The sequence below is a fragment of the Ilyonectria robusta genome (genome assembly GCF_021365365.1).
Source record: "Ilyonectria robusta strain PMI_751 chromosome Unknown BGZ61scaffold_9, whole genome shotgun sequence".
Taxonomy (NCBI): domain Eukaryota; kingdom Fungi; phylum Ascomycota; class Sordariomycetes; order Hypocreales; family Nectriaceae; genus Ilyonectria; species Ilyonectria robusta.
The window spans coordinates 811,483-836,968 of record NW_025764443.1 but is presented as its reverse complement, the minus strand read 5'-3'; the positions used below and the strand labels follow the sequence as shown (position 1 = coordinate 836,968).

Here is a 25,486-nt window from a genome sequence, read left to right as displayed (position 1 = left end):
GATGGCGCAGGGACCAGAGCTCTGAGCTGAGGGCTGTCAAGTGTCCACCAACAAGGCGTTGGTCATCACGATGAACGGCGTTATTGAAGCGCTGCACATCTTCGATGACAACAGGTACGGGGATCTATGCGAATAGCGGCATTCATCACCATCTAACCCACCCAGGAATCCCATCCTATCCCACACCTACACGGGCAGGCCTCTATCGGCGGCCCATCTGCTGCCCCTCTATCTCGAGCATCCAGCACCGCGGCCGAACCTCATCTACCTCCCCAACACGAACCCGCCGACCCTCATCTTCAGCTTGACTCACGCGAACCTACTGTTCCTCATCACGACGTCCACCGAGATCGAGCCGCTCCTTGTCTTCGAGTTCCTACACCGCGTCATCGATGCCTTCGAGGACTTCGTCGGCGCGCCGATCCTGGCCGTCAAGATCGAGAACAACTACGATGTCGTCGCCCAACTGTTGACGGAGATGTGCGATGCGGGGACGATCAGCACGACGGAACCCAATGCCTTGCGGGAGGTGGTGGAGCAAGAAGGCTGGGTGGACAAGTTCCTGGGCGGCCTCAGTCTCCCTGGGTTGGTGTCCCTCTGCGCCGCATTACAAGACGAATGTAGCACCAGCTAACTTGGCAGCAGAAAATCCCCGTTGACCACCAACTTTTCGAACTCGAGCGCGCCGTCCCTGATGTCATCCAACACACCGGCCCTGCCATGGAGAAGAGCAAATGTGAAGCACACGTCCAACGAGATGTACGCAGATATTGTCGAGACTCTATCAGTGACGCTTGCGCCTTCAGGAAGGCCTCTGGCCGCCTTTGCCAACGGCACTATTGCATTCACGTCAAAGGTCTCAGGTATCCCGGATGTCATGCTCACACTGACTAGTCCGTCAGGGAAGCACAACCTCAATGGGATTATGGAGCTACCCGTCTTCCACCCTTGCGTGCGCCTGAATCGGTGGAAGGAGAGGCCTGGAGAATTGAGCTTCATTCCTCCAGATGGAAGATTCATTCTGGCAGGCTACGAAGTGGACCTGCTACCCTTTACAAGTGGCAAAAGTGGGAGTATGAATGCGAACAACCTCAAGCTACCCGTCAACATGGAAGTCAAGACTGGGCTTGGATCCACAGGCTCAGACTTCGAGGTCCGGTTACAAGTGAACAAGGTTCCCGGAGCGCCCTCACCGGCCTCGTCTGGCCTCGGAAGGGGGGGCTCCGGACGGCTGGGAGGGCCACATCCCGGATCGCCTGCATCGCCCTTGGTGGATGATCTGAACATTACAATCCCACTACCAACAGATGTTAGGAACCTCTCAGAGATTCGACCAAGTCGGGGCGATGCCAGCTTTAATCCCGGAGATAGGGTTTTGGAGTGGAATATCCCGGCAAAGGAGCTCTCGGGAGGCACGAGCTACTTTGGGCTGCGGTGCACCGTCGTGGGGCCGTTGGTTGACGATGACGAGGAGGAGCTTGACCCTACTGGATTCGGGTTTGGGACAGACTACTCTTTCAATGAGCCATACCAGAGTGTGCCCGTAGCCAAGAGCGCGAAGCAGAAAGAGAGCACAGGCGACGACAGGGATGTGAAGAAGATTGCGCAAAACAAGATCCTAATGCCCACATCGGCATCGGTGAGTTTCTCAGTCAAGGGATGGCTCGCAAGTGGGTTAAAGGTAGAAAGCATGATGATAGACCCAAGGAAGAGTCGGGGCCTGGGAGAGACGATGAAACCGTTCAAGGGAGTCAAGTACTTGACGGTGAGCAAGGGTGGCGTGGAGATTCGGTGTTAAGACAAAGGATGGTGGAGGGGGGTAAAATGTATTAATAAATCCAACAAGAAATACCAAATAAATTGATACAAACCATGGGATTTTTCCAGTGCATATCCGTCCATCCCCGGTGCGTTGAAGCCAAACACGTCAAGTGAAGCCTGTGTAATGCCGATCATCTGAGTCGCCGAGACGGAGCGCCGAGACGGAGCGCCGAACGCCTCTCGGGACATCGGCTCTAAGCGTGGGGTAGCTCCGGCACGTGTCCCGTAGTCCGTACCGCCCGAAGCGGTCTGCGTGACCTGCAGCTCTGGAGGCCCTTGTTTGTACCTATTGTACCTGGGTATTGTGCAGTAATTAGGTACGTAGGTACTGGACGAACGTGACACCAAGGCAATCGACAGCCCGGGCGCGGCCGGTTTGCGTTCCTCATCCGTCACCCGTTAGTTACCTACCCGTCAACCCATTCCCTCTCCCCTCGCACCGCGCCGGGACCCGAGAAATGAGACTGAAAGCGTCATCCCGACGGTCTTGAGTCCTCGCCCCCGGACGGCCATGGAACGGCTCGCGACGCCTGCGCCTCTGCTCCGGCGCCGCTTCGCTGCGGGCCTGCATCCATCTTCTGGCGCTCCGGGCCGCCGAGTGCTGGCTCCATCGCCCCCGCAGTCGCGGCGGTGGTCCACGCATCGAGGCGGCACCAGGACGGCCCTGTTCTTTCCAGGTTGGTTGTGATTCTCTTTTGTGATTCATGGACAAGCAGATTGGCAGACGGACTGACAATGGCTCCTTGTGTTGTCCCCAGGCCAGGGTGTACAGCGCGTGGGCATGTTGACGCCGTGGCTCGAGGCATTCCCCGCGACGGCTTCGCAACTCCGCGACGAGATCGACCACCACATGGGCTACAAGCTCACCGATATTATCCAGAACGGCCCCTCCCGGATCCTCAATGAGACCCCCAACGCCCAGCCGGCCATCATGGCCACCTCCATCTTTATCCTCCGGATCCTCGAGCGCGAGTTCGACTTCAACGTCGCCGACCACTTCGACGTCACCCTCGGCCACTCCCTCGGCGAGTTCGCGGCCGTCGTCGCCGGCGGCTACGTCTCGTTCCAGGACAGCCTGTACCTGGTGCGCAAGCGGGCCGAGGCCATGTCCGATGCGACCCGCCGCGCAATTGAAGAGTACGGCGGCGAGTACGGCATGGTGGCCGTCATCTCGCACCCGGAGCACATGGCCAGCCTGATCGGAGCCATCCGGGACTTTGTAGGCGTGACGAGCACGGGAAGCAAGGCGGAGAGCATGGACGACGTCCCGCCCATCGAGCAGGTCCTGATTGCCAACATCAACAGCAAGAACCAGATTGTGCTGAGCGGCAACATTGAGCGCATCAAGACTCTGGTTACGCACCTGCGGCAGTTCCTGGGCTACGACCCTCGCGCCGTGCGGCTGAAGAGCGACAGCCCCTTCCACAGCCCCATCATGAAGCCCGCCCTGTCCGTCATGAGAGACCTGCTCAACCAGAAGAGCCGCGTGCCCGGCCGCGAGAACGAGGACATGGTCAGCTTCCCCGGCCAGCTGCCGCTCGTCAGCAACGTCTCTGCGCGCCCAATCTGCAGCAAGGCCGAGTTCAAGGACCTGCTGGCGCGCGGGTGCCTCGACACGGTGCGCTGGTGGGACAGCATCAAGTACCTGGACCAGGAGGCGCGGATCCGGCGCTGGGTCGGCGTCGGCCCGGGCAAGGTCGGCCGCAACCTCGTGGGCAAGGAGGTGGGCATGCGAGGAAAAGACCTGGTCAAGGGCGGAGGAGTATGGGCCATTACGGACCCGTCCGAGGTGGAGGAGGTGCTGAGGGGGCTGGAGGACACGGCCGGCATCATGGAAGATGACGAGTACTCGGAATAAAACGGTGGCACTTTTGGCGAGGACGCTGTGTAAGAGTTGAGATGGAGTGTTGTAGGAATTAGGAATTAGCAATAGGATTGGGAACCAGGAACTAGGAACTAGGATGGCATGTAAGTTAGGAGCCGCTGCGTGAGATTGCAGCCCCTGGGCTTCGACGAATTGGTTCTCGAAATGCTCGTTACGGCTCGAGGAGCCAAGGAGCCCGTGTGATTGACCTGGAGTCCAGAATTCATGAATATATTACTTCCATGGCGGTTGACCTCTGGTATTTTGGCTCGGGCAATATGAAAGCGAAGCGGGTCTAATGGTCCGCTAGCAACTTGTAATGTACTTCCCTCCCATCTTCAACACAAATCTCGATTTCATCAACATCCAGGCAGTTGCCGTTAAAGATGATGCAGAGCACACCTGCCACTGTGTGGTTATATTGTGCAAGAAATCATCTAGTGGTAGAAGCCGTCTTCACAGTCCTGAGCCTCGAGATGCTGGCCTCCTTTCGTCTTCGTTAAAACCTCCCAAATCAATCGTGATCTGGGGAACACGCGGAGAATACCCGCGCTTCATGACCTCCGGGATAAGCAGGTCGATTAGATGATCCGGCACTAGACGCAAAATCACACCACACGGTAGAGACATGCAACCTATCGCAACCGAGACTGCCCACTCCTTGCTGTTGAGTCGGGCAAGCTTGAATGCCTTACCGCCGATGAACATAATAAGGACTTGCCCTCCGGCTAGGAGCAACCCAACACAAAGGAAAAGGCGGTTGCGTAGGGTGCCTTCGAAGACATTGAAACGGTTATCGAGACGTTGGCTATTGACAATATTGAAGATCTGAAGCCATACAAAGGTGTTGAAAACGAAGGTGTTGCGCCGTGTCTTGTCATCAGCTGTTTGGGAGGTTTCTTTATGCCCGAACATGCTGAACCACCCAAAGAATGTCACAAGCGTGATAGTGAGTTGGCAGATAGTTTGGCCCACTATCATCTTCTTCATAGGCAGCGTGATAATTGGCGCAGCTCTTGGACTGGGCTTCCGCTTCCGGACTGTTTCAGTCGGCTGACTTGTAAGTAGAGCGAGAACTGCGAGATCGGTCATGAGGCCAACCCATAGGAGCTGTGCAGCATTGAGTACCGGGCTGTCGCTTGCATCTAACGCGGCAGCTGAAACAAAGGTAAGAACTGCAGCAGTTGCAATGGCAGCCAATTTGTACTGAAGAAACTTCGCAACGCTGTCTTTCGCGGCACGGCCCCAGTAGATACACTTCGTGACTGACACGAAGTTGTCGTCCATCAAAATGATGTCGGCAGCCTGGACTGCGGCATCGGTACCGGTAATTCCTTTCACAAATCCGACTTGGGCCATCTTCAGTGCAGGGCAATCGCCAACGCTACCGCCAGCAAAAGCCACTGTATCGCCTAGTATCTTGAGCAGTCGCACAAGGATTCTCTTGTCTCCCGCAGTGGCGCGGGCCAGAACTGCTAGGCGTGGCAGCACTTCAAGTTGTGACTGTTCATCCAAGGCTCGAAAGGTGGAACCCTCAAGAACGAGGCCAGTCGTGAGTATGCCAGCCTCCTTAGCAACTGCTCTGGCTGTTTCGACGTGATCGCCTGTAACCATGCGGACCACAATGCCAGCATGATAGCAATTCCTCACCGCCTCAACGACGCCATCTCGAAGAGGGTCTTGAATACCAATGATGGCAAGCAGTATCATATCCCGACATAACATGTCGAAACTGTCGAGAGAAGGCCAGTAGCTGAAGTCTCGATAGCATAGGCAAATAGGATGGTGGCTTCGTGAACCGTATGAAGCAGCTCTGAGTCGGTATAGCTCACGGTCAGTGTCTGTGAGGTCGACAGTAGACAGAGTTTTGTCGGTCGGGTCCGTAATAGTTACAACTTTGGCACATCGTCTGAGCAAGATCTCAGGAGCGCCTTTCACGTACACCCGAACCCCCCCGAACGGCAACCTCACTATCGTAGCCATGAATCCGTTACAGGCTGCAAATGGGAGTTGCTGTGTGATGGACGCATTGTACCTCTCTTCCTCGATGGGCCCGAGGCCCAAATAATCACGACCAAAAGCCATCAGAGCAGTTTCGATTTTGGAACCGATAAATGTGAGTTCGCCGTACACCTCACCCTCTAAAGCGGTCGAGTTAACAGCTATAGACTTGATCAGCAACTGCCTTCCCTCTGAGTTCAGACTTTGGGCGAAGCAGGTTGGAGAAATGTCGGCCGTGAGGGTGGTTTGCTCATTGACATCGCTTGGTAGGTCGACGGTCCCAGTTGGAAAGTCCAAGTCCGCATTACCAAATCCCCTGAAGTTTCCAACAGTAGCCGCCACAACTTTCATCTTGCCCTGAGTCAAGATACCTGTCTTACTAGTGCAAATAGTCGTTATGTCGGCCGCGGATTCGCAGGCTTTGCTATTTCGAGCCAGGTTGTTGTCTCGAGTCATTCTTGCCATCAGGGCGGTCGTTGTCAGAGAGCCGACATTGGAAAGGAACGGTGTAGCGGAGACCACACTTAATGCAATAGCCAAGACAAACATGTTTAGGTAGTTGCGGCCTTTTTCCTCTGGTGTTAAAGTACTCGATGGTAGGGTTGCGAGGAATTTGATCGTACAGACGGTGAAGAGGAGAATAGCGATGCCGATGCCGAGCCTTCGTATAGTGTAGGTGCTCAAGTCATGCAGCATTCGCATATACGAGCTAATATCTTGCTCCTCTCTGAGCGCCATCAGCGTGCGGCCGTGGCTGGAGTTGATACCGACGGCTGTGACAATAAATGAGCCGCTTCCTTCCAAGACCGTACTCCCGGAATATATGAACGGATCCATCGCAGTGAGAATCTGATGATCCGACGTTGGGCCGTTCATAGTATCATCCAAGACGGTAAAAGCTTGGTCTCCAGGAACCTTTGGTATCACATCGCTTTCGCCAGTGCAGCAAGATTCGTCACACCTGAGACTGTGTCCGTCGATCAGGATCCCGTCCGCGGGGACAATATCCCCTGCAGATAATAAAACAACGTCGCCAACGAGGATTTCAAACCCCATAATCTCAGTAGTCCGGCCTGATCTAACGACATTGGCGATCCGGTAGCTGCGCTTTGTGTCAAGCCGATCAATCTGCCGTTGTGTATTCCCTGGCCATGAGGTCAAATTAATTCAGCCTGACAATATAGGCGGGATTCTTACATCGGTAGAGTGTCTCTACACTAACGGCGAGGATAACGCCAACCAGTATGGCAATCCCATGAGACCATTCTGTGTTGGGCTCGATCCTCCCATGTGAGGATGCAAGGACGCTCTGATGCATGTCCCATGCGGATGAGGCGACGGCCACAACAGTAAGAATGATCAAAAGCCACTCGCTACAGTATACATCACGCGCCAACTTCATAATCGACTTTCTTTTCACCTTTGGCAGACAATTGGTTCGGAAAATACGTTTGCGATCGGCGAAGCTGCCATCCGTTTTCCCCAAACCGCCTCTGCCCGTTGGAGTGTACGGAGCCGCTGGCGTCCAACCCCCGTCATGCACCGCCTCAGGAGCCTTGTCCCCTAGTATACCATATTTTGGGACGTCGTTGGTGGCTGCTTCTTCGAACGTGATGGCCCCATCCAGCCCAGTTTCGTCCAAGCTGAGGCCGCTGTTTCTGTCGGTTCTTAAGCCTATCTCCAAGCCGTGAAGGCCACCTAGGGCATAGAAGGCGCTGTGATTTTTTGGATTGAACAACTTGTTGAGCTGACCGGGCGAGAAGGCAAACGGGTTGCCATGTACGATGAACATATCTTCTGTGCCGGGGTCTGGGGTAAGGGCATCCTGTAGGTCGAGCTGCGGTACATTGGAGTCTGGATTGCGTTTCCTGTCGCTATCAATCGAGCTTGGTCGTGTCAGCTCTTCACCGAGAAAAGGAAATGGGGGGCCTTCGGTACGAGTTGGCACTGCTGAAAAGCCCGGCACTGTAGTCTCAGCTCTAGCTGGTACCAGGCTGACAGGTGCTGGCTCGCCCTCAAGGGCATGGCTCGCCGGTCTCTGGGTCTCCTCGAGTGGCTCATGGGTCTCCTTAATATTGAGTGGCTCGAAATCGATTGTGATACGGGGGGCTCTGTTAGGACCAATTGTCGGTGTCGACTCGGCGTCGGCCGTCTCCTCATATGGCTGCTCCCCCTCAGTACTAGCACGGTTCGAACCTCCAGTCCTGGTGCTCACAAGATCAGAGCCCCTAGAGCTAAGCCGGTCTGAATCATAGAAGTTTGCTTGATCCAGTGTGTCAGGATCAACCGTGATGACTTCAAAGCCGTGAAACGTTTCTTCGCTTATCGCGCATAGCTTCCTCACGGCCGCAATATCCGACTCTTGAATGCGAATCTTGCTGGGGTCTGTGAAGTAGCTCATGATAGACAGGCTGTTTTGCGGTGTTAATGCAACTGAAGGCACTGCTGATTCGCGGGTTTCGGCCTCCTCGTGGCGAAGGCCGAGGACATGGCCGATCTCATGGCGGAAGATGTTAGCCATGTATTTCCGGTGTTCTCTCCTGAAGGCGAACTTGAATATATACAGGATGCGATCCTTGGAATCGGGGAAGAAAGAGTCGGCAAAGAACCTGCTCGGCGCGCGGTAATACTTCAATGCGAAGACGGCCGGCTCGCCCTGGTTAACCAGCCGGAAGCGCACGCCAACATCTCTGCTGTTCCAGTCGTCCGCCGCCTCGACTAAGGCGCGCTTCGCGAAGTTGGCGTATCCTTTGGATGGGAAACTCTCCACGGCAATACTGTACGTAACAACCGCTCCGGGCTTCCATCGGGGCAAGAGCCGACGTCCGTTATGAGCAGCGATATGCCCCGCGCGAGCCGAGAGAATGTGGCCAGCTTCTACATGATCGGTAACGCAGTGAAAGCTCCCAGTGTTCGGTTCGTCACTGAGCGGTCCAGGGCTGTTCGGTGGTTTCTCTGAACCTGCCCGGTCCCCAGAGGTTATGACTGTGTCTCCGGGCCCTGACGAATCCACAACTGTTTCCAGAGCATCCTCGCTAGCATCCAGAATGTTATCTAAGGATGCTCTGTGCGGAGCGATCTCCTCGGTATCGTGGTCGGCATCACGGGCATCGCTGTGCATGACTGGAGCAGGGTCTCGGCGAGATTCGCTGTGCGGGGCGAGCAAGGCACCAATGCCCTTGTGGCGTTCGATTCCGATCCAGAACCGTCCCACCGAGTACTTAAGGCAGCAATCTTACGGACAGGAAAAGCGGGTGAGGGGGAGCTAAATTGGCGATTAGGTGGACAGGCACTCAAGTAAAGAGTAAGGTGTGGGGACAAGGGTGTACCGTGGATAGTGGTCAAATGGTTTCTGCTTGTCGACGATAGTCAACTATTGAAGTTGACAAGCAGGACGATAAGATGACACGAGCATTATTATCAGCTTTAGCAAGAGCCTAGACAGCATTGGGCGCTGTCGGCCTCTCGGGCGGACGTTGATCCCGGCCGTCATGCATGAGGCGAGGCGTCCCGTCGCTTCGGTCGCCCGTGGTTCGCATACTGCTAACTGCTAACTGATAACTGAGAGCCCGGTCTACATACGGCAAACAATGAGATGACACTCGCCCGAGCTTTCCAAATGGCAAAGTCCCGTTAGATATCTATGTAACAGGCTCACAGCTTGCGATGGCTATCTAGGTGGCTTTTTCACTCGGACACTTTGACCCTTTCACTTTATTGCTAACGATACTACCAAGTAATTTTATGAGAAGTCTATACGAACTAATACGCCATGGGGCAGTCTCTCAACCAGAGAATCGGGCATCTTCTGCACCGGCAGGGAAGGAAAAGAGACACTCCTCCATAAAGTCATTTCTTAGATCTTCTGGCCCTGGCCTCACGTTACGAGTAGTAACCAAAGCGCCAGACGCCGCCACTGCTGAAACGCCGTTGACAGTTGGAAAAGTACCATCCAGCATGAGATCCAAGGCTGGCGCCCCTGGTGGGTCGGAGTAGAGCGCGAGACTCCATGGAGCCGAGTATGGCTGAGATGTAGGCCAAGGCGGTGCGTACATGTAGCTCATATCAACAGGGCATGAAGGGATTGTCGAAACGTTCCCTGCCGTCAGTGTATTCATTCCTCGGGAAGTACTTTCGGGAGCCGCAGCACCATCTGTGTCAACAACTCGATCGACGTCGTGAGGCGCTGGACCGTGCAAGAACTCCTCCATGGCCTCTTGGATCGTGTCACGAAGGATCCATGTCATATCGCTGTGCATCACGCTGCCTTCCGGCAGAACACGAAAGTGGTTGTTCACGTCGTTAACGATGCGGGCTGGTAGCTCTTGTACAAGGAATGTGCGAAACTCGTCCAGGGTTGCCAGATCTAGCGCCAGGCTGTTCGAGTCGATGTCGTAGTCTAAATTCATGCGTCAGCCATGTCCAAATAAAATGATAAGGTTGTAAAGGGTTAGCTTACAAGGCGAAGGGATTTGATTGACTGGGACATCCGGGAATAGGATCTGGAATACAAGGACCCAGCGCTCCTCTTCCGGGACATTCCTAAGCCGTTTTCTCAGGGCTCGTTCTTGCGTTTGGCTGATATATATAGTCTCTTCCTCTGTCGATACTGTCTGGTTCTCACATCGTTGTTCTGCTCGAGTGTGCCCAATGAGGTCTTCCTCCTTTTCGAAGGAGACCAGACATCTGTTGCACCGGTAAGTTGGTTTTTGGTGGCGCCGATAGATATGTTCTCTAAGTCAGAGGTTTAGCACACAAAACTTGACAGCAGCCATCACATGCTTCGATGCAAACTCACTTCACTCTGTGTACAGAGTTCCATCCTGGTCCATGGCATGATTTCTGCAGATTCTCACTCTTCGGATATCTCTTGCAAAATGGACACGCGAATTTCCTAAGACGCTCCCCAGCTGTGGATCTCAATGTGGTGTCCTTCCGCTTCCTCCTTTCTCCATCATCATCGTCACCGCCTCCAGCCGTATCACCGTCTTCATCGTTACTGAGCGGGCGCTTCCGGTAAGTTGTTGAATCACGACGAGGGGAAGGTTTTTCTGTGCTCTCCCCGTTCTGTTCTGAAGAGGGCCGGCTGGAGCTGGCCTGGTTTGAAGGGTGCTGCCGTGTTCCGTGCGCCTGGAGCCACATCAGCTCCAGCTTGCGCTTGACACGGTCAACAATCTCGTCTTTGAGGGACATCAGGACCGATAACAGCATAGGGTCGAACTGCATTGGCGAAGCCTCAAACGCTTCGATGAGCGACAGGTCCGTGTGTTCTGTGATGTCTGACGTCCCATCATCATTATCCGTTATATCTTGTATGGGCTGGTCCATTTCTGAAAGATCTTCTATTGATGTTATGAGAGAGCCAGACTCTGATGTGGATGCTGCACTCGAAAAGGCTGAAACAGAGGGCGTTTCTGAGGTTTGGGATTCTGAACCTCGCCTATCCAGTTGACCGCGATTATCCTCGGATGATATATGGCCCAGTAAGGGGTAGTTTCCAGACGAACGGAACGGTGTAGTTTCTGCTGACCCAGCATCCAATGCACGCCCGTTGATGGTGAACATAGGCTCTTGACTTTCAAGCAGGAGGTGATCCTGGAATTTTCTAGCGTTTTGGACATTCTTCGCGATAGGCATGTAAGCGCCAAATGAGTCGCGCTTGTCACGCCGCTCAGGAGACGTTATACCAGATGGTAGTAATGCCTGGGTCCCGCAAGACGAAATTGAATTACTGAGAGGGTCTTGTACAGTGCAAGCGCTCGTTTGTAGCGCAGTGAGTGATAGGGATCCATGCGTGGATAGGCGACCCGGGGTTATAGAGCTCCGTCGGTTCGATCTCGTTGTGGCGACGGACAACCTAGCACGGGCAGAGTTGAATCGGATCCGCTTGGATTGTTCATCTAATACCTTGGGGCTTGCCGGGGATGTCAAGGTCGTCGGTGTTGCAGGACTGGACCGTTTCTTAACGCTGGTAGCGGTCGAGATGTTTTCGACGCCGACGCCGACCGTCATGTCCAAGTCTGTGGTTGATGTAGAGTGATTCTCGGGGACAAACATCATTGTCGGGATTCGGAACGCAAAGATGCCACGACGTTGAGTTTCAAACGTCTTGTGAGGGGACACATCGCCAGATAGTCCTTCCTCGTCGATATCGTCTCCAGTCTCCGCTGCGTCGCCACTGGATTCTGATAAAGCGTGCGTGGGGCTGTGGACAACGGAATGGGTGAGATCCTCCCTGGCAGGCTGTTGATAAACCCAGTTGATGGTCTCCCTTATCGTTCCGGTGGATGGCTCGCAAGACATGTCGAGCGAGGTTTCACTACCATCGTCAGACATACGATCTCGTCCAGCAGAGCGCCTCTGGGTGGTCTCATTTGATGCAAGGAGTTCGCTTGGTTCATTAGGCTCCGCAATATCAGCCCCGGATGGCTTTTGAACGAGATTGCTACGCATAGAGAGTGAACTCTTGGCAGGCGATTGGTGATCCGACATACCCGACCCTTTAGACGCCATCTGTCGGCCGAGGATCGAGCGAAACCTAGCAGTGACCCGTTTCGCGATGGCTGGTAGGGTGCGGTAACGACGCTGCCTGGACGATTCGGACAGGTCCGGTTCCATCGTGAGCGCAGAGCTGTTAGGCCCCTGCCGGATGTCAGTAGACCTACGAAATTTAGCCATGATGTCTCCCGCCAGCCCGACCCAGATTGAAACGGCACTCGGCTCCTATTTATCAAGCTGAAGGATCGAGGAGGTGAGAGCACAGGCGCAACTCCGAGGAAGCAGAGCTGACTGCCATACCCCGCCTGTCCGAAGCTATGAAGGCGCAAGGCACCCAATCACGGCCGGACGATCCAAGTGTTTTGCGCATTGCGCATTACGGACAACGGAGCTAGGGCGGCGAGAAAATTGTTCATACTAAGGCGATTGATCATGCGTCTGAGGAATGCCAATGAGCAGTATCCTAATGGGAATGACTGCGCATTACATATGGCGGAATAAGTGCACAAAGGGAATTCTTTATGCTGCGATGATGTTTTATGCGCCCGCAAAATGCTAACAAGTATTATCCTGATGCGAAAAAGATGAGAAGAACATGAACGAAGAACATGAGCGAAGACCTGTAAATGGCGCGAGAGGAAGGAGGCATAAGATGCACCTGATAGCATTCTTACTTTCGTTCTGGGGTCTCAATCCATCGTCAAGTTGCCTTTGTGTACATGAAAATATGGTCTCAAAGCTCCCCTCTTGCTACCTCTCGATGGATGCGTCAACGAACAGTTCCCTAGCACCGAGAAGCGGCTGTTCAGGGACAGAGTAAGCGGCTGCTAGCTGACGAGATTGATGTGTCGATCAAGGCAGATAGAATAACAGTTACGTACAGCGCATCTACTCCATTTCACAATATCTGCAGGAACCTACGTCCATCTCTGCTCAGATATTCCTGCTAGAGACAGCCTAGGAGCAAAATGTAAATGAGAGAAAGATGGATGAGCGAGGAGCATCATTATTTCCCAGAGCCTAGAGAACCTCTGTGTCTGGATCTGCTCCTCTTCTAGGCGGTTGCGGCGCCTACCTACCTTCTATAGGTAGGCTGGGAGGCGGGGTCGTCACGGTGGACTTTTATTCAAGACATCAGTGCATTCAGAGCACAAGGTATAGAAAGTTAAGGTACAAGCACAACTTAATATTATTCCTATTATATAAAATATCCATAGTTTCTTTTGTAGTTACCTCTAATATATATATTCTATATTGTAGAAATAAAGCTCGACTGGGCCTAAAACAAGGCCCGCTAACACCAACACATGCATTCTTTCTGTAATGCCGACTCCGTTACAGATGCTCGAAGGAGAGCTCACAAGAGTAGCAAAAGCATATTTATTACCATTAGCCAAATTCATGATACTGATCCAGTTGGGAACGGGAAAACGAGATAGAAACTTGTATTGATAAACCATATTCGCCGCTGCGTTGGTATGGTGGAGAATATGCTGACTAGTATACTCCAAAAACTGGTAATTTAGCCTCTGACAGCAGCTTGCTAACAGACGCAAACACCAAGTTATAATTCATAGGTATATAGGAACTTTCACCAAGTAGCTTATATTTACACTCCAAGTCCCTCCCTGTCGCATAGGACCCGAAAGGGTGCAGTGGGTCCCGTAACCTTACGGCACTCAAAGAGATACCTAGTCTGTGGGGACTGGCCCGACCAGGGTGTGTGAATTTGGAAGCTCCAGTGCCAACTACAACTCCAGCGCCGAGCTCCCACCACGAAACAACACTTCTTCCTCCACCTCCCGCAACCATGGCCACCGCGATACCCTCAATCGCTTGCTTAGGCATCATCGGCCGCAATGTAAGCCAGGATCCCCTCCATCCGACATGCACGCCCTCGCTGTCCTCACGCAAGCCCAGGCTAACCCAACCGCTCCCCGCCAGAACAACCCCCTCCACATCTCCATCTTCCCCTCGCACGACCCAGCGACCAACACCTTCGCCCCGATCCGGACGTCGCTGCAGTTCTCCCTCCTCCTCTCCTCCTCCATCGACGTCTTCGACTTGCGCGCCAAGCACAACGCCGTCTCGGGTGTCGGCCTCTCGGGCGACTTCGGCCTGCTGCACGCCGTCGACGACCGCCTCGCCGCGTACGGCTTCGAGACCAACACGGGCGTCCGCATGGTCTGCGTCGTCGACATGCGCGGCCGCCGCGTCGACAGCTCGGCTGCGGGCTCCCGCGGCGTGGGCACCGGCCTGCGCGACGCGGAGCTCAAGCCCGTGTTCCGCGCCATGCAGAACGCCTATGTGCATCTCCTGCAGAACCCCTTCTACGACCCGGACGAGCATGCGCCCCTTGGGAGCATGGGCGGCAAGAAGATTACGAGTCGCAAGTTTTCCGACGACATGAAGAGGATAGGAGAGGGCTGGACGCCGGGGGTAGCAAACCTCTGAGCGGAAGCACGATGGATCATGACAGCATATATGGCGTTTGGAGTATGGCATAATAGGATATCCGGTCAGAGACTTTAATGCTCACCCTTTAGACAGCCGCTTTCAAGCAATGGCACATTTCGTTTCATTATCTGATTCCCCCGCTATAATTGTGACTACATATCCAAGGCCTCTACCCTCCCAGCCGTTGCCCACACAGCAAACGAACCAGTTAAGCCTCTTATGTACCCTTCTCGCCTCGCGTCTTCAAGTGCTCGACTCTCCACTTGGATAACCCGGCTATTTCTTCTATATCCAGACTCTCCCCCATGACTTCATTAATATCCCGTTGACGAATATTCACCTCAGGATCAACCCGTTTCGCGACGAGTCCTCCCTCCCAATGCCGTGCTTCGGCAGGTAACGGCTGCCACCAGTCTCCCGTCCGAGCATGCCACTGGGAACTACAAAGCTCCCACAGTCGAGAAATGGCTCGTTTGTAAGCAAACCGTTCATCTTCGCCAGTAAAGGCACTTGTTTTTCCAAAGTCGACAGGCTTCTCTAGTTTAAAGTCCGAGTCCTGGTCTGGATCGTACTGTGATGTGCTAGATTCTGTGTCGTAGTAGGAGACATTGGGCCTGAAAGGAGACATTTGATCCTGGTAGACTTCGGCGATAGTTTCGGAGTACGTGGCATCGTCTGGCTCGTCAGAGTTGGTCGACTTTCCAGACGCCTTACCCTTCTTAGGGAAGAAGAGGGAATCGGGGGGGTTCTGAGCTCTAATTATGAGTTTGCAACGCGCCTCATAGAGTGCATCCAAAAGTGTAATAAATCGCCGGGCTTCGTTCTTCTTGTCATGTGTCAAGACCGGGACATTGTCAACAATAAACGTATGATATGAGGAAGCCATCGTGATGTAGTCGGCAGGACCGAATGAGTCGACCAGGTCTTCAAATTTCCACCACACGAAGCCGTTGCAGTGTTTCGGAGTGCGGACCTGACGGCCGTACACGACGAGAGTCGACGGTTCCCAGAGAGGCGGGTGAAGACCGCCCCACGAAAGCGCCTCGTTTATCTGTTGTCGCCATAGGCCATCGTCATCTGATGAGAGGTAGTAGTTGGTAGGTTGAAGTCGCCGCTCAGGTTTCTCCTCCAAGACTTCTTCACCTGCTCCGACTGCGCCATGGACGACCGCGCTGCCAGTAGGAGTCTCTGAGGTATCCGCTTCTTCCTTTCTTCGCCAATCCTTTGCGCCTTCCATCTGCCAAAAGTCGCATCTTGCTTTCAGGACTTCTAAAAAATTAGCAAAGTCGCTGCTCGCGCCGTAGAGCTCGCCACGCGACCTCAGCGAGCCGCCAAAGAACCTTCGTATCAGACTCTTAGAGGGCGCAGGGGTATAGTCCACACCGATGGCTTTTTGCAATTCCTCTGGCATGCGGTTTGAGGATGCAATTAGCACGCCACCGAGTTGGAAGAATGCAATGAAAAGATGGCTGAGGATCTTGCTTGCCGCCCTGTCAGGAAGTTGGAATTCATCCAGAAATAGTATGGGTGATTCTTCAACGAGCTTCTTGGCCATCCACAGAATGGAATACTCTGACGTTTTAGTTGCAGTTTCACCACTTGATTTCCTATGCTGCTCGAGTTGCGAGAGTGTATACAGCATGAAAGTGTTGAAATGCCATCTCCTCTTCCGCCCGGTAGGGAGACCATCAGCGAGCAGGTCAAGCAGCATTGACTTCCCTGTACCAACTTCGCCCGACAGGAACAATCCCTTTGGGGAGTTGATCTCAATCGCTGCCTCATGGTTGGTGAGGACTCTAGTCAGCGCTACACTTTCCTTGCCTTCGGGCGTAGTCAAGAGGTGCTTGAAGAGAGGATTCCGCCATATTGAATGGTTTCGGCGGGCGAGCATAGTACCATCGTCATCTTCTTCTTCCGCTGGCTTGCGCTCTGTGAGACTCGTGATCTGCTGTAGCCTCTGGCGGTATTCGGTCTGGGGTGAATAATCCTTGACGCGGATGTAGATTTTATGTAAGTGTCTCGCGAGGCGATGTTGAGACGGGTCTGGCGAGTAAAAGCCGCTCGCTATATGAGTCTGGTACCTAACCAGAGGGTCCGTGATTATGACGGCAGTCGAGAACCGCCTCATGACGCAACATGTAGTTGTTGATGACAGAGAAGAGTTGCGGGGAACTCTCATGGTTGCGCGATGGGATGAGATCGAGGTTACAGGGTAGTCATGACGTAGGGTAATGGCCAGGAAACAGCTCCAAAATATTCGGGTCCAACGCCGGCGGAGATTCCGTAAATTAGGTAGAAGTATGATTAATCAATAAATTACCGGATGAGATAATTGAGACGGTGGCGAGAATTGCGTGGAGGGGTGATTGCTCTTATGATGAGGCACTTAGTGTTATTGTTGAAGAGAGGTCCGAGGTTAGTGGCCTGTATCGGAAGCACCCACTCGGTCAGTGCCAAGGTGAGGACCCTCTGTGGCTACGATCTGATCCGCAATTTATTAGGGATATCGGGAGAGTATCGGTGAAAAGAGAGAAAAGGGGAGAATCAATTCATAGTAAATACAACAAGAATGAGTGCGACTGCAAGACACGCGATATGGTTCATATGGAGGAGGTTGCTGACTGCCGACTGCCAACTGCAAGAGCAAGTATCATCGAGGCGAGATCTACGCAGCTCGGCGTTTGGTGCAAGGTGAGCACGCTGAGAGCCAGAGCCGCGTTCGGGGGTACCTGACTTTACTAAGGTAAGGCACTGTGCGTCAGAGGTTCCCCTCAACCGCCTCACCCGGAAATAGCGAGCCAAGGTGACTTAGGTAGGTACGTACCCGTAGCGGCTCTTCGCCACGGTCGCACGCCTGTCCAGCGCAGCGGTCGTGGTCAGGTACCAGAACTCGGTACGTACCGCCCCCTACAGCTCCAGGTTGCCAGCGCAGCCTTCACGCTTCCAGGGCTCCGCGGCCCAATCACAGCGCGCCAGAGGCCCCTGTAGCTTGGCGTCCCTCAGGCTGCCCGCTGGGCCATTCGCCTTTGTTTTTTCGCCGGAAGCCAATAGGTGCATGCTTCGTCACTCGCTCTACTGCATTCCATTTTCTACCTTGCCTCTTTCACCACGCCCAACAAAAGTCACCGCTCGCACCATCTCGTTTGCGACGAAATGCCTCTCTGATCTCCCGGGGCCGAATCCATCGCCATCTCGCCCGACACGTCCCTCGCCGCTGCTGACACGACCGATCCTCGCCATTCCGTTGCGACCCGCCCGAAATGTTTTCCACGACTGTCGCCGACGGTGGCCCGGCGACGGCAACCCGTTCACGCCGGCGACAGCGCCCCTTGAGCTCCGAGCACCTCGTTCAACAGCCCAAGGCCAAGAGGCTGCGCCTGCCGTTGACTGAGACGACTTTTGTCAGCCCGGATCCCCAGCAGGAGATGATCGAGGTCAAGACCGACAAAGTCGCGACCGTCCATGTCAACAACGAAGCCGTCGAGAATCCACCTCCCACGCTGCGCAAAGAATTGAATGTTCGCGCGAAAAAATCGAAACATGGAGACCGGGCGGCCAACAAGGGAGATGGAAGCCTTGTTTTGGTATGGAGCGATGCGAATGCCCTTGTTTTGATACCAGACGCTGATTCTTTCTAGACTAGCACAAACGCATACACCGTGAGCAAGCTCCCAGCTCTGCCAGACAGGATTCGCTCCGACTGGTCAGGTAAGTGTCCTCTCCTCAATGATTGCCACCCTTCAAGTCCTGCTCACCGTTTGCACTACAGGTAACCAAACTGCCGACATCTTCTCCACCTCTGGTTATGCTCTCACCCTGACCGCCGCACACGCCATCGTTTGGCCCTACACCTCGACATCACAATCACCCGAAACCTTCACATTCACCCTTCCATCAGCTTCAAAACCGACCGATCCCCTTCCTGTAGGATGCCTCGTTTCCCCCTCCGCGTCGACGACAGAGCCTGGCCTGGTTGTGGTCATGGCAGGCAGCGGAAAAGTTGTCTATTGGGAGTCCATCTCTAGCGCGGCCACGTTCGCCTTCATCAAGAAGGACCGTTCTGGCGTCGAGCACATGATCACGGGGATGGCATCCGGGGAGAAGGTTGTGGCCATCACTAACGCCGAATCCGCTGGCTTCATCTTGACGTTCAACTCTGGACGGCTCGCTTACTTGAACGTGCGCGACGGCCATGGCCGACCATCAATCTCCGTCCAATTCTTGCGAAACAACCTCTCTGCCTCAACCAGTGGAATCTTTGGCAGCATCCGCCATGCCTTTTCTAACCTGTCGCTTCGAGGAGACATCGCAGCTGTCCGCGCCGATCGATCGGCTAGAGTTGGAGAGAGGAATGTTGTTGCGCTCACTGCAAAAGGCCGACTACAGGCTTGGAAGGTCCATCGAGGAGGCCACAACGAGATTATTGGGGAGGCGGATGTGCGCGACGATATTGTCGCCGCGCTGCAGGAAACAGATGCCGGCTCCCAAGATTTCCCGGTGGAATCCTTCGAAGCTGTGGATTTCACCTATGTCCCTAAGGGTCTGGAATCCAAATACCTTGAGCTGACTCGGTTGAGCGAAGCGATGTCATCCGATGACTCCACGGTGCAACATCTCTTGCTACTCGTCAGCCTAACACTTCGAAGCTCTTCACGTTATGCCTTGGTCGAAGCTGTCTTGACTTCCAGAGAATGTCAGATTGGAATGATCCGCCCCCTTACATCTTACTCGACTCCAATTTCGACTCCAATTTCGACTCCAATCTCCTCATCATCGGCCTCTCAGGCTACACGACCTCGCCTCTACCTCCCCCGCCCGGCTCTCGTCGCATATGTTGTCTTCGATCGTGCAACTGTCATCGCGTCAATTGCGGTTCCTCCCGAGTCACCGGACTCTCAACTTCAATCCGACAGTCACGTTCTACCAGCGGCCTTCGAGGACGTCGTTGATTTCCGAGAAGATGATGTTCACGAAATTGTTGGCTCTGGTTTTGAAGAGACCGCAGCCATTCACGGGCATGAGGACAGCCGCCTGCACCGACACAAGACTAAGAACCCCGCAGTGGTCTTGATGGTGCGAGGAGCGGGTGCTGTGCGGATCGTGACAACCGACGTGGACAAGTTCGCCAGTGAGCAAGCTCCCAAAGTTTCCGCTAAGAGCAAGCTTGAGCAAGCCGTCTTCTTTGGCGTGAAGCAAGACAACCCTTTGATTTTCGATGGCCGACAGGAAATCAAGTTCACCAAGGAGGAGACGGCCCGGGCTGCGCTGGAAGTGAGCCACGAGATTCTTAGCTCAACGACCCCGTACATTTCGACGCTCCCAGCATCCCTGGAAGATAATCTGCGAGCTCGATCAAAGGCCTTGGAGAGGTTAATGTCTCATCTGAGAACGACAGGAGCCAATCTCGACCGAAAGACTCGATGGAACCTGTTGTACAATGCCGAGAAGATGTATGTAGCTACCATACTCTGGAAGCGTCATGAGGCCTTTACCGCAGCACGCCCCGCCAACGACAAGAAGAGCCTGATCGGATCGATCGTGGAGTTCATCCACCAGGACCAGAAGCACAACCCTGTTGCCAACATCGGCGAGGTTGACCGGGTTCGCCATTGGTTTGTCAATGATATTTTCCGCCTCGAACTCTTTGTTGCCTGGGCGTATGAGGTTATCAAGACCTTGTACAAGGACCACCTTCTTGACGATGCTAAGGTCACCGTCATGATACACGAGGCCATTCAAGTCAACATCTCCACGCACGTGGCAGCCCTTGAATTTCGAAAGAACAACCTGAACTTCTATGGGCTTGGCTACGAAGAACTCCGCATGGGCATCCTCCGTGATGGATATGAGGAACTTCCTGAGCCCTGGACTGGTTGTCATTATGTCGCCAATAATGTAAAACGCCTCGTTGACCTCTCGGATCAATGGGTACTCGAGCACCGACGGGGAGACGAGAAATCCAAGTCGCCAAACCAGCCGGACCTGAAGATGATCACCAATATTTTTGAAGATCTACCTCTCCTTACCGATGGCATGCTCACATCTGTCTTGGAGTATGCTCGCTGGGGCATGACGACTCCGGACCAGAAGACCATGGCACAAAACTTTGCCCAAGTGTACCAGACGGATCGATTCGACAAGCCTATTGCCCTGGCACGCTCCGGGAAGTGGGAGGAAGGAGCTAGCATCGCTGAGAAGCATGAGTCCCTTCGCGCTTTGGCAATTATCCTGTTAGACCACATTGAGGAACTGGAAACACAGCTTTCGGAGCCGGGTCTTGCTCTGGTCGAGTCGCAAAATCTCAAGGTTATGCGCCAGGCTAAGAAGACCAAGCTGGAGACCAGTTTTTCCAACTACGGCCAAGCATTCGCATTCCCAGTGTACGAATTCTTGCTGCAAAAGCATGGCGTCGAGGCAGTTTTGGAATTCGACTTGGACAAACTTGGCTTCAAGACGCAGTTCCTCCGAAGTAAGCCAGAGTTGGCGAGAATCTCATGGATCAATGACGTTCAGCAAGAAAAGGATGTTGGTCAGAGTGCCGCTACGCTGGTCGAACTTGCTCTCAACAAGGAGCAGCAGGTGTGGAACAAGAAGATTGAGTTGAGTCTCGGAAAACTGGCTCTTTTGGCGGAGATTGAGGAGAAGAAAACCAGCGCTGCCGCCTTCAAAGTCGTCTCCGATGATGCCCGTATCGACGAGAGGCTGAAGAAGGTTGAGGATGAGTTGATCGCCATCAAGATTCAGGATCAACTTTACAGTCAAATTTTCCCCAGCACCTACGATGCAGTGGATGATGCCGCTGCTCTTAACTTTGCGATGGAAGCACATAGCATGAACATTCCGCGAAGGCAAAAAGCCCAACACCAAATCTTCGAGGATGGGATGAAGCGGTTGCTGAGGCATGAGGCTCTCGACGCCATGACTCTTATCGACCTCCTGACGCTCGCCTCCCTCAAGCCAGAGGCAAGAGATGAGATTGCACACCCTTTCTGGCTGGCCCTCAAAGTGGCAGATAGCAGCTGCCATAACGACGAAAAGAAGGAGGCCAAGAGGCTCATCTGGAGAAGGCTATTCATTCGTGATGACTGGGCAAAGATCAACGATACACAACTCAAGGACGATCGTGAGGTGGTGGAGCGATTGGCCGATACCGAACTCTATGGAATGCTTGCGGATTGCATCAGGTTTCGTAAGTTATCCCGTTCTCCGAAGCTAAGTACTTGACTAACTCCTATTTAGAAGATGCACGAGAACCTTTCCGGCCCTTGTCGCCCCAGGAAGCCTTGGGCTCGTTTGTCGACCACCTTGATCGCCGTTTCCGCGATTTCGATACTACTTTCCAGTCGAAGTTGACCGAAGCTATGAAGTACGAGGATAAGACCCTCCATCAATACATAGAGAAGAACCGACTTGCAGAATGGGTGCGCACTACTCTCGAGGCGGCCCGGGTCGAGGTTAACAGCCTCATGGACGATGCTACTAAGGCGGGCGCTGCCGTTGAGGAGGATGCCACTGGCAAATCGCTCTTCGCGAGCAAGTCCAACGGTATCGCTGGCGGAGCGTCATTGTTCGGGAAGTTTTAAGGACAGGCAACAACGTCATTGGGCGGCGTTCTCTTTCGTTTCTCTTGTTTTTCTTTGTTGATAATCGCGTGTATTATAAACCACACGGCCTGCGCAATCCCCAGCGCGGGGATTGTGACGCTGGAACCAGACACAAACACATACGCACACACAAAAGGGGTCTCATGGATCGGTTGGAGATGGAATGGGATGGCTCTGCGAAGGGAGATGGCTTTTACCGTCTTTTCACTTGTTTTCTCTTACGTTGTTCGTGTTGCTAGCGGTGAGATGAAACGGGGAATGTATGATGGGGAGTGGAAGGGTTCGACATCTCGGGGCTGAGACTGGTATTTCCCCTTGAGATGGAAGGAAACGGATTTCGCTACGCTGGTAATAAAGAACTTACGCTGAGCATGCGGGCTTTTCTGCATGCGGTTCAAATGATATTTCCAAACCTCGATATTTCGTAAGATGCCTCGTTAAGAGAGCCGGTCGGTCTTGTATATGGCGAGACCTGTGTGAAAAATCTTGAGTTGACGGTTCTATTGTCACCATTCCACTTCTCCGACAGTTCGCTATCCAAAACATCACTTTTTGTCGCGAATACACTTTTTTGCTGTGCAATCTTGGTCATTCCGGCATTATTTACATGCTCCCATGCGCCACATCATAACCTGGCACCCGAACGCATCTCCCCTCGGGCCCGAAAACATTTTTTAAGGGACCATCCCACGAGGAGGCCGACTCCTACTGGCGATGCCCGATCAAAACCGAACACCACGCTCATCTCATTCAAGGCACCAAGCCGGGACGACCCCCTGTGCAGACAGTCCGGGAGCCGCCCAAGCTCACGTAGTCACGACAGCATCGCAAGAGGCAGCGCGACAGGGCCATCAGCTTGCAGACACTAGTCGAGACCAAACAGAAGCCGCCTGTATGGACACAGGCGTGGGGAAACGGAAAAAGAGAGGCATGGCAGCTTAACCCTGCATCTTTCTTCGCTTGCCAACCTGGGCAGAGAAACCAGTCTTGATAGCGGTGACACTTCGTCGGGATCCACAGTTGTTGCAGGTGATGAAGTACAGACGGTTCTCTCCCTTGTTGAGCTCGGTATCGGGGGATTTACAGGTCTTGCAAGTGACGTACTCGACTGGGATTGTTGTTAGCATCTGGGGTCGTCACCGGCAGGGGGTCAAGGAAGTGAGTGGGGTAGACTTACTGATGTATTTTCGGACGACGTTCTCAATCTGCTTTTGCTGGAAACGTCCCTTGATAACCAATCTTCGGCTACCGTCGACGGAACCGCTGGTACCTAACTCGGCGAAGAGGTAGGCAGTAACGTGCTCCTCAGTTCGCTTCATTCGCTTGCAGATGTCGGCAATGTTGGCGAAGACGGTCTTTCGGTTGCCTTCACGCATGCACTGGGGTGGGGGAATCTTGTAGCTCTTGCTGCCAGTGATGGCGTGGTCGGGGTTCTTCTGGGCAAGTTGGCTGAAGAAACGGTTCAGGAGCATGGTGTAGACAATTGGCTTGGTCTCGTCGTGGGCCCAGATGCCGGTGCCGGCATCCATGTCGCCCACGTCCTCCTGGGCGGGCTCCTCGCCCTCCTCGTCCTTGACCTCGAGCTCCTTGAGCTTGGCGGTGAACTCGTCGTCCTCGGGTCCGACATCCTTGACCTTCTTCTTCTTCTTCTTCTTCATGGAGAGGTCGAGGCCACCGTCCTCGGCGGGGGCAGCATCGTCGGCTTCGGCGTCGTCGGTCTTGACCTTCTTCTTCTTCTTCTTCTTGAGGAGGGACAGGTCCAGGCCACCTTCCTCGGCAGGGGGGGCGTCGTCCACACCGGCTGGGGGCTGGGGGTCAGTAAAGGCTCCAAGGGCGGCAGTCAACGGCGGCGTACGAGGCGTATGGGACTGGGCTGTCTCCTTGGGATCGTCGGTGGCGTTGACCATGGTCACGGAGCCGTCAGCGTCAACTACGATTTGTTCGTCGGTAAATGTAACGGATTTGCGGGATTTGCGTTCGCGAGGAGGCTGCAAATGAAAGAAAGAAGAGGTTGTTAGTAGAGTCGTCGGATGGAGTTGGGTCGGGGGTGGGGAGGTTGAGGTTGAGGCGGAGGTGGAGGTGGAGGATTGAGGGTTATGGTGATGGTGGCGGACGGAAAATGTGACTCAGGAAGTCAAATCGAGACTGTCCCAGAAATGGCGAGAAGGGGGTGGTACAATTGGTTGCAGCGGAGGTGACAGTGGGAAAATGTGTGGGCAGTGGGCAACGGGCAGTGAGTGGACAGTGAGTGGACAGCGCAGCGTGGTGGGTGGTGGTGCATTGCAGCGTGTGTCGAGGGGATGCGGTGGGGTAAAAAGAAAGGCTTTTGGAGGGGCAGCCCGTTTGTTTGGTGGGTTGTTTGGTGGGCTGTTTGGTGCGGAGCGGTGCTGTGGTGTGGGAAGATGGTGGGAGAGGTGCGCGCTGGGAGGGTAAAAAACAGGGCGTAAACAGGGCTAGACGCTCTGGTGCCGAGTCGGGTACTCACTTGGCCTTCCATGGTTGCTGCTTGTTTGCGTGCTGCTGATGCGGCACTGATGCGCGCGCGAGTCTAGTTCCGGTTCCGGTTCCAGGTCCAGGTCCAGTTCCAGTGGTACGGGCTCTGCGTGTCTCGGCCGTGTTCGGGGGGGCGATGATGCGGTGGTCCGGCGGCGCCTCGGGTTGTTTGATGCTGCTGGCTGCTGCTTCCTTTCCTCTTGGTCTGCGCTGGAGTCGTGAAGTTGGCGATGCTGGCGAGGGGCGAGGGAAATCCGCCCCAACGTCATGGCCAGCTCAGACGCTACCACTGATGACCTAAGGTACCTGCCCAATCTTGACGAACCGAACCCCGGGGCTGTGCTGGTCACGCCCGGGGTCACGTGCGCGCACATCGTCCATCCCGGCCAATCACCGCTCGCCGTTGCTTCTCCAGCTCGGAGAGCCAGTCCGGGGGCCGGTGCGGCGACGACGCCAGTTCGACCGACGACGCCCTCCTCGGCAATAGTTATGTGACGGAGTTGCGCCTTGGTCGTTGTCCGTTGTCGCTTCGTTTTCTGGAGGAACTTCCCAGGAGAATTTGTTACCTTTGCTTCCGACGCGGCTCCATAATCCGCTGCCGCATCTCCGCCGGGCCATTCGCGCCTCAGTCCTCCAAGCCCGCTCCGTAACCCGTGATCCGAGATCCCGCCCATCCTCGACTTCTCTCCGAGCTCCGCCCAACCATCCTCAACCTCCCCGCACCGAGCTCGCGCCGTTCCACCCAACA

General features: G+C 54.3%; 7 protein-coding genes across 7 annotated transcripts; 3 read left to right on the top strand and 4 right to left on the bottom strand.

Moving 5' to 3' along the window:
• Positions 1-15: 15 nt before the first annotated feature.
• BGZ61DRAFT_419762 (Adaptor complexes medium subunit family-domain-containing protein) lies at positions 16-3,940 on the top strand. Its single transcript, XM_046243466.1, has 6 exons — positions 16-114; positions 166-585; positions 646-1,793; positions 2,067-2,120; positions 2,421-2,498; positions 2,580-3,940. The coding sequence occupies exons 1-6, from the start codon at positions 71-73 to the stop codon at positions 3,677-3,679; spliced, it is 2,844 nt and encodes a 947-aa protein (XP_046104781.1). The 5' UTR covers positions 16-70; the 3' UTR covers positions 3,680-3,940.
• A 1-nt stretch (position 3,941) lies between these two features.
• On the bottom strand, positions 3,942-7,565 carry BGZ61DRAFT_419761 (uncharacterized protein). The gene is made up of 2 exons (XM_046243465.1): positions 6,884-7,565; positions 3,942-6,831 (listed from the first exon to the last, which is right to left on the bottom strand). The coding sequence occupies exons 1-2, from the start codon at positions 7,476-7,478 to the stop codon at positions 4,142-4,144; spliced, it is 3,285 nt and encodes a 1,094-aa protein (XP_046104780.1). The 5' UTR covers positions 7,479-7,565; the 3' UTR covers positions 3,942-4,141.
• Positions 7,566-9,392: 1,827 nt separating this feature from the next.
• On the bottom strand, positions 9,393-12,352 carry BGZ61DRAFT_588179 (uncharacterized protein). Its single transcript, XM_046256515.1, has 3 exons — positions 10,485-12,352; positions 10,146-10,420; positions 9,393-10,085 (listed from the first exon to the last, which is right to left on the bottom strand). Exons 1-3 carry the CDS (start codon positions 12,302-12,304, stop codon positions 9,472-9,474), a joined length of 2,709 nt encoding a protein of 902 aa, XP_046104779.1. The 5' UTR covers positions 12,305-12,352; the 3' UTR covers positions 9,393-9,471.
• A 1,572-nt stretch (positions 12,353-13,924) lies between these two features.
• BGZ61DRAFT_506010 (Longin-like domain-containing protein) lies at positions 13,925-14,767 on the top strand. Its single transcript, XM_046251853.1, has 2 exons — positions 13,925-14,045; positions 14,129-14,767. The coding sequence occupies exons 1-2, from the start codon at positions 13,995-13,997 to the stop codon at positions 14,636-14,638; spliced, it is 561 nt and encodes a 186-aa protein (XP_046104778.1). The 5' UTR covers positions 13,925-13,994; the 3' UTR covers positions 14,639-14,767.
• Positions 14,768-14,773: 6 nt separating this feature from the next.
• BGZ61DRAFT_451251 (AFG1-like ATPase-domain-containing protein) lies at positions 14,774-17,188 on the bottom strand. Its single transcript, XM_046245807.1, has one exon. The coding sequence runs from the start codon at positions 16,818-16,820 to the stop codon at positions 14,859-14,861; it is 1,962 nt and encodes a 653-aa protein (XP_046104777.1). The 5' UTR covers positions 16,821-17,188; the 3' UTR covers positions 14,774-14,858.
• A 546-nt stretch (positions 17,189-17,734) lies between these two features.
• On the top strand, positions 17,735-22,644 carry BGZ61DRAFT_389862 (Nup133 N terminal like-domain-containing protein). Its single transcript, XM_046242804.1, has 4 exons — positions 17,735-18,225; positions 18,280-18,349; positions 18,411-21,830; positions 21,881-22,644. The coding sequence occupies exons 1-4, from the start codon at positions 17,902-17,904 to the stop codon at positions 22,222-22,224; spliced, it is 4,158 nt and encodes a 1,385-aa protein (XP_046104776.1). The 5' UTR covers positions 17,735-17,901; the 3' UTR covers positions 22,225-22,644.
• Positions 22,645-23,183: 539 nt separating this feature from the next.
• BGZ61DRAFT_493732 (domain found in IF2B/IF5-domain-containing protein) lies at positions 23,184-24,742 on the bottom strand (the record flags this gene model as incomplete). Its single annotated transcript, XM_046250687.1, has 3 exons — positions 23,184-23,353; positions 23,423-24,233; positions 24,731-24,742. The coding sequence occupies 3 exons, from the start codon at positions 24,740-24,742 to the stop codon at positions 23,184-23,186; spliced, it is 993 nt and encodes a 330-aa protein (XP_046104775.1).
• Between the last annotated feature and the right edge of the window lie 744 nt (positions 24,743-25,486).